This window comes from Carassius carassius, chromosome 14 (assembly GCF_963082965.1).
Source record: "Carassius carassius chromosome 14, fCarCar2.1, whole genome shotgun sequence".
NCBI classification, from domain to species: Eukaryota; Metazoa; Chordata; class Actinopteri; order Cypriniformes; family Cyprinidae; genus Carassius; species Carassius carassius.
In genome coordinates, this window is record NC_081768.1 from 5,203,159 (window position 1) to 5,217,686 (window position 14,528).

Consider the following 14,528-nt stretch of genomic DNA (forward strand, 5'->3'; position numbering starts at 1 on the left):
TCTGGAAACAGTCTGTGTCCTGAAATCAAATAAATGATGGTGACACCGTAAAAAGATGGGGAAACTTATGGATGTCAGAGAGTTGTAGATGAGGATCCTAACATCCTAATGTACCATCACAGCTTTCCCACCAGAGACGCAGAGGGAAAATTCACCAGGGCCCTATGAAAACAATTTTAATTTTTTTCCTAAATTCCAGTTCTTTTCCCCCAAATCCAATTTTTTTCTGGATTTTTCTGTTTAGGATTCCATTTTAATGGTTAAATTATATTAATCAAAAAGCATTTTTTCCAATTATTTAAAGTTATGAAACTTCTAAAATGTAACAACAATTTATTAGAAACCTAACAAAAAAAAAAAATGTTCAGGGCTCTAAAGCCTGGTTCACACGGGACGATTTTAAAATTGTCGGCCGATTTTCCAAACCTGAGAGAACTCACACACGGCGATAAAAAATCACGGGTCTAACAGTTTTGGTCGTACAGTGTGTGGTGTGCAGCCAAACGGCAAAATCAACACATCACACACAAACCGATTTGGCTCCCGAGCATTCCCAGGTCAGACAGAAAATCTCGCAAAATCCCTCGAGATCAAACGTGACTTAAGAGTAAACAATCATGGTGGACGAAGAGGATGCAGTGGCCATAGTTTGTGGCTGTTTTTAACCCAAAAAAAACATAAGAAAAACAAGAAACCAGACTTTCTGGTGCGCCATGCCGCCGGCTGTTTTGATTTTGTTTCCCGGTACTTCCTCGCCGCCTCGTCACCTCGCTTTCTGATTAGCTACATGCCACAGTCCACAGGCTGCGTGATCGTTTGTCCTCGGGGGACACCACACACTAGAAGAAATCGGGCCAAATAAATCCCCGATTTGAGATCGGAGTGGTCCCGACGTCCTTCCGAGCAGAGGAGAGCAGTCTTAACACACCACACACGGCAGGAATATCTGATCAGATTATTTTACGATAATCGGAGCATCCTTAAGATTGTCGGAAGGGGTGAATCGGGGCTAAAATCGGCCTAATTATCCTGCCGTGTGAACCAGGCTTAAGAAATCAATTTCTATTTTGTCCCAAATTCTGTCTTTTTAATGTATAAATTAAGTTCAATCAAGGAACTTATATAGTTAAACAAAATGTATTAAACACTTAAAACCTTTTTTATATTCATTTTATTGATTTAATTATATTTTTCTAAAAAATAAATGTGTCGTACTAAAAAATATCTTAATTAATTCTATATTGCCTGGTTATTTTTTGAACTTATCATTAAAAAAAAAAAATATCAAAAAAGCATGGTAATAAAATGAAGGTATAATACATTAACAATTTAATTAATCTTTTAAAATATAATTAAATAACATTTTAACGATTCCTTTTATTTTAACAAAAAGATTCAAATATATATATATATATATATATATATATATATATTACATTGAGAAGTACACGTACATTCTCTACTGTACAATAGTAATATATATCTGCCAAAATTTTGTCAAGCCTAATCAAACTTGAATATTGACAGATTGCAGTTTAGACGTTTGCTTTCCTGTGAACAATGTTTTTATCAAACGATTATGTCAAATAATACTGGAGTTAACTCTCCATGTGTTCATGTCCTCATATAGTGAGACAGCAAATGCTGAAAACACCAGAACTGTCATGCGTACTTCTGTATTGTAGATGAAACTGCATCACTCATTCACAGAGACAAGCAGAACATACAGACATTTAAATAGCAGTCTTTTTGAGCTTTAGTATTCAGACATGAGTCTAAATCGCAATTCCAAAATCTGCTTAACTCTGTGTCACTCCACTACATAATGTAAATTTCATTTTTATTACTGGATTCTGCAATTACGTCCACATTTTCCATATTGTGGGAATCATAGGGCCCTGTATATTACTAATGTTATGAGCAAGATCGTGTAATACACCTGGAGGAAGCGATCGGTGTGTGCTCACCTTGATCTGCAGTAGAGATGTTCCAACAGCGGTGCTCTCGAGTAAACTGATGTTATAAAGCGCCTGGCTGAAGATCGGCCTGTTGTCGTTCTCGTTGATGAGGTCGATGAAGACTCGAGCAAACCCCACATGCTCCGACAGAGACTCGTTGGCATACAGCTGGAGAGAAGAGCAGCGATGTGACCACAGCTACCATCAGCATTAAAAAAAAAAATTGCATACAATAATACTACATGTATTTTAACGCACTAGTTTTATTTAATTAAATACTAAAAAAAATATATAAAACATTTTCATATTCATAAAACTATTTTAAACAGTAAGTGTGTTTTATGTGCTGTATAGAATGTTCCCTTAGTAGGCAGCTAACTATGAAGGCACTAGACGGCCAAGGAGCTCACTAGGTTTTGGAAGAGAGCCAATATATTAAATCTAAAGTGTCTGTCTTAAATTATACTTTTATGAGACCTTAATATTTCAACGGTGCAGTATTTCACTTTTGACAATTACTGAGATGAAAAAAAGAAAACTGGGCAACTGAACAAAATACAAAAAAAATTGCTGTTGTTTTGCAGTGCATTTGAAAACAACATGCAAGCTACATACATAATCAATCTGTTACATGACATGAGGATTTATTACAGAGGAACTTACTACAGTTTATTGAAAGTCCATTTTCTAAATCTCTTACTGTATCAGCTCACTGAAGTTATTACATTTCGATGAACTGGAACAGATGTTTGCAAGAACCAAGGCTACAAACTGGTTGAGGTAGTGCCTGTTTGAGGGAATCTGCTGTACTGGTCTACAACAGTCTGATTGTGTTTTGTACTGGTGCAGATTGCAGTCATTTGTCAGTGCAGCTCTATTCCATCGCTGCAGGGAGCAGCTTCTGCCGGTTGAACTAAATGAACTGCAGAAACACAGCTGAACTCCAGAAGCATGACAGCACTGCTCTCGATATAAGTGCCAGTAATTTATTTGTATTTCATTTCCCCATTCTAAATCTTGGTTTAATTTTCTAAAACCACTACCCCGGCATGATCATCTATTCTCAGTGTATTCTAAATATTAAAATGGGCACAGATCTATTGCGCATGAGATATTAAAGAGCATTACTGTCGTTCACGCAATGTGTAATGTTAACTGTGACTCATTATAAATATAAAGCAGCTCCCTAAATCCGAGAACTGATTTCAACACATGTCCTATAAAACCAACTTCGGCTCTATGTACAGTATGTCCTTGCAAATTCCTGTTCTTATTGTGAATGATTTTTAATTAAAATGGCATGTGAACCGATCATCTCTTCATCTTTGCTAGGCATAGCAGGAAATAAACGAATAAACATCATCAATGCACACCATTCAAGTGTTCAAGCCCACTGAGGTTAACCTACTCTCCTGTCTGGTTTGTTTATCGGACACAAATGGATGGATGAAAATGTGTTTTGTGCACTCACAGAAAAGCTGAAGCTCCTGATGGTTTCGTAGTCCAGCGGGACGGCCACACGCACACGGAGGTCTGCTCTGCCCTGCACTGAGGTGGGAGAGATGCTGAAGTGCTCAGAGTTATTCCCCGTCAGGACCACCTGAAACATGCTGTTCACCCCCTGTAGAGACAGACAGAGTCATTTTGCACCATTATTATTTGACTTGACTTGATATTTCATTGTCCACAGCTAAGCAGCAAACAATTCTCCTTCTCAGGTGTTTCTCAAAAAAAAAAAAAACCTTATAAGCATCAGAAATCTCATCTCAGACTGTATCAAAGTCAGCAATCAATCAAAGTCAGCAAAAAAACTCAAATATTTCCTATCCTAATGTACTGAGCTATTTTGCACATTAATTTTCATTCAAGCTGTCATTTTCAGGGTTTCACCAGGTTTTATGAAGGTAAATTTAAGATTTTTTAAGACCAAGTAAAGAAAACGATTAGAACATAATACATCAACAGGATCTCTATACGTAAATGTACTGTATTAGCAATGCTTAAAAGTTCAAAAATACAACTTCCAACAGATCTCTTTTACTTTTTTATTAATTTGACCAAAAAAGCAGCTTGTGGCTTCAATAGCTTTGCTCCCAACCACTAAAATAAATAAATAAATAAATAAACTCTTATCACAGCTGCAAAAAAGTGATGTTCTAAAGATTCTTAAATCAAGATACATTTACTTGAGAGGCAAAATTACATAAGGAGTCTTGTTTTCGGTGAAGAACAAATATCTGCAAATGGGTTCAGAAAAGTTCAAAGGGAAACATGTTTTAACACCACATTTGTTCTTGTATTTATTTTGTTCAAGACTACATATGTTCAGTATACATATGTTCATCTTGATTTAAGAATTTTTACATATACAGTACAGACCAAAAGTTTGGACACACCTTCTCATTCAAAGAGTTTTCTTTATTTTCATGACTATGAAATTTGTAGAGTCACACTGAAGGCATCAAGGGCTATTTGACCAAGAAGGAGAGTGATGGGGTTCTGCGCCAGATGACCTGGCCTCCACAGTCACCGGACCTGAACCAAATCGAGATGGTTTAGGGGTGAGCTGGACCGCAGACAGAAGGCAAAAGGGCCAACAAGTGCTAAGCATCTCTCGGGGAACTCCTTCAAGACTGTTGGAAGACCATTTCAGGTGACTACCTCTTGAAGCTCATCAAGAGAATGCCAAGAGTGTGCAAAGCAGTAATCAAAGCAAAAGGTGGCTACTTTGAATATGACATATTTTCAGTTGTTTCACACTTTTTTGTTATGTATATAATTCCATATATAATTCCACATGTGTTAATTCATAGTTTTGATGCCTTCAGTGTGAATCTACAATTTTCATAGTCATGAAAATAAAGAAAACTCTTTGAATAAAAAAAAAAAAAGAAAAGTGAAGTGACATTCAGCCAAGTATGGTGACCCATACTCAGAATTTGTGCTCTGCATTTAACCCATCCGAAGTGCACACACACAGAGCAGTGAACACACACGCACACTGTGAGCACACACCCGAAGCAGTGGGCAGCCATTTATGCTGCGGCGCCCGGGGAGCAGTTGGGGGTTCGATGCCTTGCTCAAGGGCACCTAAGTCGTGGTATTGAAGGTGGAGAGAGAACTGTACATGCACTCCCCCCACCCACAATTCCTGCCAGCCCGGGACTCGAACTCACAACCTTTCGATTGGGAGTCCAACTCTCTAACCATTAGGCCACGACTTCCTAATGAGAAGGTGTGTCCAAACTTTTGGTCTGTACTGTATGTATCAGAAAAAAAAGTAAGAAATATTTGAAATATTCTTATTTTAGCAGCTAATGCAATATCTTAATGAATTAAAATCTTTATGCTGACATTTAAGACCTTAATTTAGACTTTTAAAGACCTTTGTAAGGCCTCCAGATTTGAGTCTACTTCCCCTTTCTCCAAAAGGATTTGAGGAGAAAATCTGAGACAACTTTGACACCAACAAACCAAGAGAACTCCATTTGGCCTCATAGAAAAAAAATCTAAATTTAGCATCCAGCATACAGTACATCACACCGGCAAGAAGTTCCTCTCTCATCCTTTCCTCAAATATGAGAGTGTGTTTTGACAGGGATTTTATTGGACAGACTCAAAATAAAACTTCATACTTCACATAAAACAGTAATAAAATGTCCTGCAATAATCATTTCTGCCTCTCGTCATTGTATCAGGTACAGAGAGACCCCGAGCAAATGAAGAGATGAAGAGACAGGAAGTCTCTCATTAGTGTCATTCTCTCTTCCGCGAGGGGAAGACAGGACATATGGCAGGAAGTAAATTCAATGATGACTCATCACTATCTTAGAAAGCGCAATTTTCATATCATACACACACTGCATCACACACTCTGATTAAACACAATGCTAAAGTGTATGTGAGGCAGCTGGCACTTACACTGACAGAGAGATTCGCTGTCTGAAAAACACACAGTTGCGTGAGCTGTCACAACAACGTACGATGAGAAGAAATATCTGGAATATAGTTTGGATGGAAAACGAAGAGAACGTACCGACCCAGACACACACCTAAGCACGAACACAAACACTCTCAAAAAGCAATAATGTTGAGCATGGTCAGAAGAATCTGTGATTGATTATTGTGTGTGTTTACTTGCTGCTTATCTCTACTAAGTCCACACTTATCTGTCTCTACAATCCCTCCATCTCTTCGAGTCTCCTTCTCTCTTTCTTTTTTGTCGTAATCTCTCTCTCTCTCACACAAAAAGGAGAAGATGGGTTGAGGGTTTTTCTCTTATCAGATCTCACATGCACACACAGGTATTGACAAACCAACATGGTAGCCCTACAAACCCTGTGTACTAGTCTATGTGTTTCTTAACAATATGGGAGACAATAATTAATTCTCACACTTTTTACTCTATAAACATTTATACTATTTTTTGATCAAAACATGGGTGCGTTTCCCAAAAGCAACTATGGTCATAAGTTCCGTCATTATCAAGGGACCCCAGTTTGATGAAGTAAATGGGGTAAGTTGTCACAAAAGTTCACAGGCTTCCAGCTAAATTTGAACACAATTTGGAATTAGATTTTTGCCCTTTTTTTGCCTATTTTGTTCACTTGTTTATAAGTGTTAAAATTGGTTACTTACACTAAAACTATTAAAATATTGTTGTTAACTGAAATAAGATTAATAAAATAAAATAAAATATTTGGGCCTATTTTAACGATCTAAATGCAAAGTGTAAAGCGCAGGTGCACTCATGGCATGTCCAAATCCACTTTTGCAATTATAATGACGGAAAAATGCTCCTGAACACACCTCTTTTTCAGATCAGCACGCCCATAGGCGCACAAATGGGTGCAAATGCATTTGCTATTTAAATAACGTGGCACTGGATGGGAAATGTGAACGCCACCGGACTGAAACTAGCAAACACACTTGCGCTGATGAAAATGAAAAACGTAATAATCTTAATAAACTAAATAAATGCAAAAATGAACAAAAAAAAAAGTTACTGTAAATAATCAGGTAGAGGCAATTAGAAGTGTAAATATTACTTAATATTATACTATATATATGTATATAATATATACTTAAAAAAAATATATAAGGCTAAATAGAAATATAAAAAACACACCCGTATAATAACAATAAAATCATATTACTAAATGAAAGCAATCAAAACAAACATAATAATATACAAAATATTAATAAATGCTATAATTGTAAATAATACTAAAATGTATTTTAATCCAAGAGCTATCATAAAAATATGACGATACAGGAATTTAAAGGGGAAAAAATTATAAATAAATAAATAAATAAATAAATAAATACACTGTTATACAAAAGAAGACCTGTGTGTTATATTTACTCAAAAATCAGTTAATTCAAAAACAACTTCCCTGCATGACAACTAGCCTACCACTCAGTGCTTATATTTGTACATAGAAATAAAAGCTCTATGCTTAATGAAGAACACTGCTAATACGCGCACACACACACACATCCCCACAAGATTCCATTTGCAGGTGAAGCCGTTTGTGACCATAACGTGGTGAATTGATCCAGACAGAGAAAATAGTTTCAGAGTTCAATAAACATTTAACCCGAGGTGTTTCCTTACAGAGCAAAACACACACAGAACGAACAAGAAAATAATAGAAAGAGATTGAGCGCATGAAATAAAGGATGATAACCGAAGACCAGCCCTCGCTAAAGAGAGCAGCACTCCAGGTTAATCAGAGATATTCACTTCTTTTATATCTCTCAGTTATGAAAATCCCTCCATCACGCTGCTCCTCGGGCCACACACTGTAATTGAGGAGGCGAATGAAGAGCCGGAGGCCTTGCTGAAGGAAATCCGACTGAATCAACGGCCACTATACAGATGAGGAGAGAGAAAGAGAGATTGTGTCACTCGAACTCTCACATAAAAGCATAATCAAGAGATTCATTTGTTCAGATATTCTTCTCCGAATCATCTTGTTTTATGATCTGCAAACGGTTGTAAACACAAAGCTACGAATGCAAATGTGAGCCAACAAACACTATTCTTCATAAGACTTAAAGTTTGTTGTTGCACAAACTAACTAGTTAGCTGCCGGCTGTTTGCCATGCGGATTGACATAATCATTAATCCTGAGTTTCATTCTGATCTACATTAACCTTAATGCTAATGAAGAGACGCAGACTGCAGTTGCTGACATAACACCTCATTATCTCTGAACGATCATCCGTTTGACAACACGATGCTTGAGATGCTGTAATGGACTACTGGAGTGCTTTTATAGCTTTTAAGGTGATGTGTGTAATTTTTTTTCTGTTAAAACGCTATCTCCTATCTTGGCTTAATATGCACAGACAACTACAAGCAAACGATTCATTGGTTCATTCCGGCAGCAGAAGTAAACAATATGACTCTGTGGCACTTTCTAAACATTGAAAACACAGAGGAATTTTAACACAAAGATTAATTTCTCATCACATTTTCAATGCTAGCAACCACCACCAAAAACAACAACAACTAGAACACCCTTAAAACTGACAAAAAAAACAAACATACTAATGCAGTAACAACTACTCTACACTCTCAGGACAAAAGCTGTTTTCAAAAGGTACTAATAAAGTATGTACCATTTAGGTACTTCTCTGTCTCTTTCAAGTATAAGTGTTTATATTAAGTTGTATTTGTAGGGGTTATTATAAGTCTTAACCCCACCCCAGACCTCACTAACTTTCAAACCCTGGCTACGGAGAATGTAGCGGTGCTAAATTATAGCTAGTATTGCACAAGACAAACCTTTATATTTGCATGTAATAATTTAGCAGATATTATATTTACATTTATGCATTTGGCAAATGCTTTTATACAATCCGGCTTACAGTGAATTCAGGCTATACATTTTTTTTATCAGTATGTGTGTTCCCCCAGGAATTGAACCCACAACCTTACGCGCTGCTAATGCAATGCTCTACCACTGAGCCACAGGAACACAATATTCATTAAATATTCAATATAATTAAAAACACAATATAATATTAAATATTCCTTTAAAAAATGAAATTCTTTTACAAAAGCTGAACTCTTTGAATGTTGCAGTATGATGTGCACACTAATTACAACAAATCCAAATCTAATCCTGTTGTGTTCTGACCACACAGAAGCCCAGCTGTTCATCGCCTCAACACCGTGCACTATAAAGATAGACCTGTCAGCTTCTAGCGGGATAACAACACACAGTAAAGGCAAACCATCCAGCACACATCTCTATCCATAATCAAAACCACTAACTGTCAAGATCCCAAGAGCAAAGAAACCTCTCGTCACGTTTGTGCTCTTAAAAGCCTCGGAACGCAGGCGACACGGAGGACGACGCTCGAGATCGATGACGGAATTACATCGGCGGTTAAAATAACGCCTTGTTTTTGTTTGGAGCGTTTAGAGAGCCATTGTAGCTGATGGGAGCTATTTAAAGAGCCATCCAATATGCAGGGATGTCAAAACTCACTGGCCATAAGCGTAATTGCCCGTCCATTTGCCTGAACCACTACAGAGAAGATAAAAGCTGCCTGTCACACACACATCAACAGGAAAGTTTAAAGATGAACCATACAGAGAAAGTTTAGAAACACGGTGAGAAATCTTACTATAAGGCACTGGGTTAATAGGTGCATGTCGTACTAGCTCATACTAGTGTCGATTTACAATGTTCATTTAGTGCAATTTAAGGAATAGTTCAATAAATTAAAAAACTAAAATTAAATACTGAGATATTTTTATTAGTGCTGACAAACGATATATCGCATCAAAACTAAAAGTTTTTGTTCACATAATATAATTATGTTTGTGTACTATGTATATTTATTATGTATAAATAAATACACACACATACAGTATATATTTAGAAAATATTTGCATGTATATACATTTATATATTTATATTCTTATATTTTATATTATATAGGCTATAAAAATATTTTTAATATATAATCTACATATTTTTCTTAAATATATACATGCATGTGTTTGTATTTATACATACATAATAAATATACACATAACATTTTTATTTTTGAATGCGTTCAATCGCGATTAAACCTAAGATTAATGAATGTTTAGAATAATTTGTCATTGGCAGTTTATGTTAACTAATGAATTAACTAATGCTAATGTTAATGTTAAGCTGTAATGTAAACACTTTCAAACAATATCTAGGGCATGTGTGAAAATAAATAACCTATTAAGTCTAAATACTTAAGTATTTGGCGCTGTGATGAACAAATTTGAATGCCTATTTAAATAATTTAAACACTTTCCCAAACAGAAAGCTGTTTTTTGGGGGGGTTTCCGTGGTAACAGCTGCATTATGTTTAGTGCCATCTGCTGTCAGAGAGTGAATGTGCTTACATCCAGAGGATCTCTCACCAGTTCCGCCATGTGCTTCTCATCTGTGCTTGAGTGCACACCATACAGCGTGTTGTGTATTGTGACCAGTTGATGTGAAAAGTATTCTTAAAGTGCATTCAAATTCGGAATAATTTATTATAAAATAATTATTCTCTGTATTTTGAAGTGCCCACATAACAATAATGTGCATATTCATTATCATGATGTATCACATTACCGAATACCGGCACATGTCTAGCTTGACATTAACTTTTTTGCTCACCAGCCACTGTGGTTAGAGGTTTTCCAAAATTACTAGCCACTCAGCATGGTCACTGGCAACTATTTTATTTTTGGGAAATTACATTTTATGATTAAATTACATTTAAAAAAATTCCAGGTAATTTTTGGGCTATAAAGGCTGTTTTTTGTAAGGTATGCATTTACACTGGAAAATTACAACTGCATAAATAATGTCATGAGCTTAGTGTTTTAAACATACAAATATGAAATGTTGGAGGAAAAAAAAACAGTTATAGGCTTCCAGTAGGTGGCAGCAAGTGACTGTCTAAATGTGTAAATCGTTGAATAATTCAGCCAATTCTTTCAAAAATTAAGTAATTGCTTGTCTTTATGAATGGGTTATTGAAACATTGACTCACCCCATTTATTCAAAGCTGCTCAGACATACACAACTGTTCTGCTGTGATCTTTGTTTGGAACTATTTTCATTAATCAAATTGAGTAAAAACAGTCAACATTGACAATACTGTCTAAAATGTAAGTCAATTAATATTAACTACTCGTTTGAATTTGCAGTGGTTCAGGTTTTCAGGGAAAACTGCATTCTCTTGGTTGTGTCAAGTTGCTTAACTAGGCTGTATCATATGTTATAAATATAAAAAATACAATACAGTTTCTCCTATGAAGAGTGGTGTGCTGCCAGTTTGCGTGACCTTGTTACTGTCAATACATTATCTGTTATTATTGTTAATATTAGAGTGAATATAAAAAGAAATCAGGTTTGTTGTTCAGTCCTGCAAGTACAAATTTTTTTTCACTTGCTATTTCAAAAATTCCCCTTTTCCTGGACAAGCATTCATTTTGAGCTCTTTTGTACAAAAATTCAACACGCAAAAAGTGGCTAGTGGGAGTGACCGTGTTACAGGCCACTACTGAAATACACCCACATTTGTGTTCAAGCCCATTTAATGTCAAAAGCCCATATACATAAATTCAGAACATCATGTAATTAATTTGATATTGTGCTAATGAGTTAGCTAATGATGCACATGCAGACTGAGGTGGTTCCTGAACTCTCGGACCCTCTGAAGAACTGTTGTTCATCTTGCATTAGGATCAGAGTCGAGCCTCACTGCTCTCTCTCTCTCTCTCTCTCTCTCTCTCTCTCTCTCTCTCTCTCTCTCTCTCTCTCTCTCTCTCTCTCTCTCTCTCTCTCTACTCACCTGTGTGTTCAGAAAGTTTTGCGCTGAGAGAGCTGAAAATGCCTCTAATATGTAGCTGCTGCTGTATTTCCAGCGTAAGACGAACCACTCACTGCTCAAAAGAGAAAAAGAGCTGCATGCCCTCAAAGACGAGAAAGAAGGAGTTAAGTAATTGGAGACTAATAGAATTTTGATTAACCAATCAAAAATGACAAGACATTAAAATATTTGAGTTACTGACTGGAGGTGATTTTCACACTCTGTTTAATTACCTGGTTATGTTCAGAAGAGCATACTAATAGAATACTCTTATTATTTCTGCAGTATAATGGATGTAAACTGTGCACAGTACACACATTTTCTGCATGCATTGAATACATTTCTGATGACTGACAACTGTCCGAATAATAATATGGATAGTTCTGTAAACAGAAATTCTGATTGGATAAAGTGCATTTGATAGATGCAATATTAATCTTTTTACTTTATTTTTGATCAAATGAATGCAGCCTTGGGAAGCATAAGAAACTTTTTCAATGTTGCTTTATGCCTTACTTTATAAAAAAAGAAAATAATAAAAAAGTATGCAGTATACATTAAGTAGATTTGGTTTGCCGCGCTATCTCCCTCTTTATTTATCTGTCACTCTCTGTTCCAATAATCTGAAGCAGGAATCAATCTTAAATTGACTTGTGCTGCTCTTATCTCTGATTGACTGTGCTGGTTAGTGATAATTTGCTGCTGTATCTCACCTACTCAAAAGGAAACTTCTGCACTGTACTCTGTATGACACCATGTAAGAGACCATGGACGTATGGTAGAACGTGTTTGTTCGTAAGCTGGGTTTATAAGCAACATTTTATAGCAGATTTGGACATGTTTCATCCAAATTAGAATTCAGAGTGTATTTTCAAGTATAAAAGCTATAAAAATGTATTACCCTATTTGCACAAGAATGGTTTCAAAAATGTGTCACTCAAACTCAGATCTTGACATTGATATTCACAAGCAATAACATTTATAGGTTTCCACTGAATAAACGGCCCAAGTAAATATTTCTCATAACTCAGCTTTTATACCTGCCCACAAATCAACCACTTCAAAACCAGTTAAAAATGCTGATAATTCTTGTTGTACAACAGATTTTGACAAACACACTTGACTGCAACAATTAGTTGATATTTTAAAATTGTGTTTACCAAGCATATATATATATAAAATATATAAGTAAAAAATAAATTATTACTTATTATGATTAAAAACAACAACATAATACATTATTTTTCAAAATAAAATAATAATAGTAATAAAATAACTCTGAAAACGAATGCCAAACAACTTTGTATCATTTTCATTCTTTAACTAAATTTATTAATTTATTATAACAATGATTTTTTTCTTTATTGTATCAGTAGTTGTATAACTGTGATATTTTTTACTTTACGATAAGTACTGTATATCACTATCCTCATCATAAGAAGGTCTTTTTAAGTGGCTATACCTGGATTTTTAGGTATTTTTTGACACAATCATCATGTAACTGACCCACAAATCATTGGTACTGTATGTGTCTGAGCTTATTTTCAAAATAAAATTATAACAACAGTAACTGAAATAACTGGGATCATGCTAAACTACTTCTTATTGTTTTTTTAATTCAAATAATAAGGACATTTTTTTACTTCATGTTCTCCCAAAATATTTACAATTAATTTTAATTTAAAAAAAAAAACAATGCACATCATTCAACTGACTGTGTGTATGACCTGAATGTTAATGTATTTTTGAACAAATGAACAGACCTGAGCATCATGTAATTGACCCACAAATCATTGCCCTGTTTCTGCACTACTGAAGCAAAAACCACATTTATCGCCAGCAAACTCATTTTGAAATTTCCTAGCCCTAGGAAAATCCAGTGGTGAAGGATCAAGGTGAAGAAGTCAGTCAATCCAACTGACCTGGTCCTATTATTCACATATGACGAATAGCGAAGTGCTGACTCTGAAATGCCCATCTCTGCCAGCAAAACATGCGGATGGCAGTGTCAAAAACTGCTTACAGATCGGAAAGAATTAGCATGGAGTTATGTGAGCGTGTTGCTGCTGACTTGAGCACTTTACAGCCAGGAGAGCAGATTCAGAAGAGTGACCAGTTTGAAGCTTGAGTCATTCCAGCTCCAACTGCCATGAAGGAGAGCAGTGAGAGTGGTCAGGGGTTTCTGACATCAGAAGAGTCTTTGCTGGAGAAGATGTCATGTTCATGGAAACCACAAACAGCTTTACTCATGAAGAAACAGTCTATATACTCACAGGCTATAGGCATACTTGCCCGTCTGAATAATTAATATGTGTCAGGAAAATCATGTGAGGGAAAAATATCTTTTAAAACCTCACTGTTGGTGTGTGTGCATGTCTCACCTCGTCTTTGTCTTCGACCTGAATGTACAGAGGCAAAGCGAAGCCGACCTGCGCCAGCTCTGGAATCAGAACGCGATATTCAGAGCTGTTAAACCTGGGCGGATTATCATTTTTATCGATCAGCAGGATGGTGAAGGTGGTCATGACGGTGGCAGACGAGGGTGTGCGATCGTCATTCAGCTCTGTGGCCTGCAGAGAGACACAAAGACATACAGCGGTTAGGAGACTGCAAAATGAGACTGCAAAGGACATTTGGAAGGAGAATCTGTAAACCTGGAAATAAAGACAATATTTTAGATTTTTAAACCATTTCAAATCAAAGACA

General features: G+C 36.0%; 1 protein-coding gene across 2 annotated transcripts in view; it reads right to left on the minus strand.

Annotated features, from left to right (window-relative positions):
- The window catches only part of LOC132156771 (cadherin-23-like), a 235,750-nt gene that overhangs the window by 85,178 nt on the left and 136,044 nt on the right, over positions 1-14,528 (minus strand). For both annotated transcript variants that reach the window (XM_059565791.1, XM_059565790.1), the window contains exons 11-13: positions 14,204-14,392; positions 3,430-3,579; positions 1,968-2,126 (exon numbers count right to left, since the gene is read on the minus strand). In XM_059565791.1, coding sequence (XP_059421774.1) covers positions 1,968-2,126; positions 3,430-3,579; positions 14,204-14,392 — 498 coding nt within the window. The remainder of the gene's footprint in view (positions 1-1,967; positions 2,127-3,429; positions 3,580-14,203; positions 14,393-14,528) is intronic.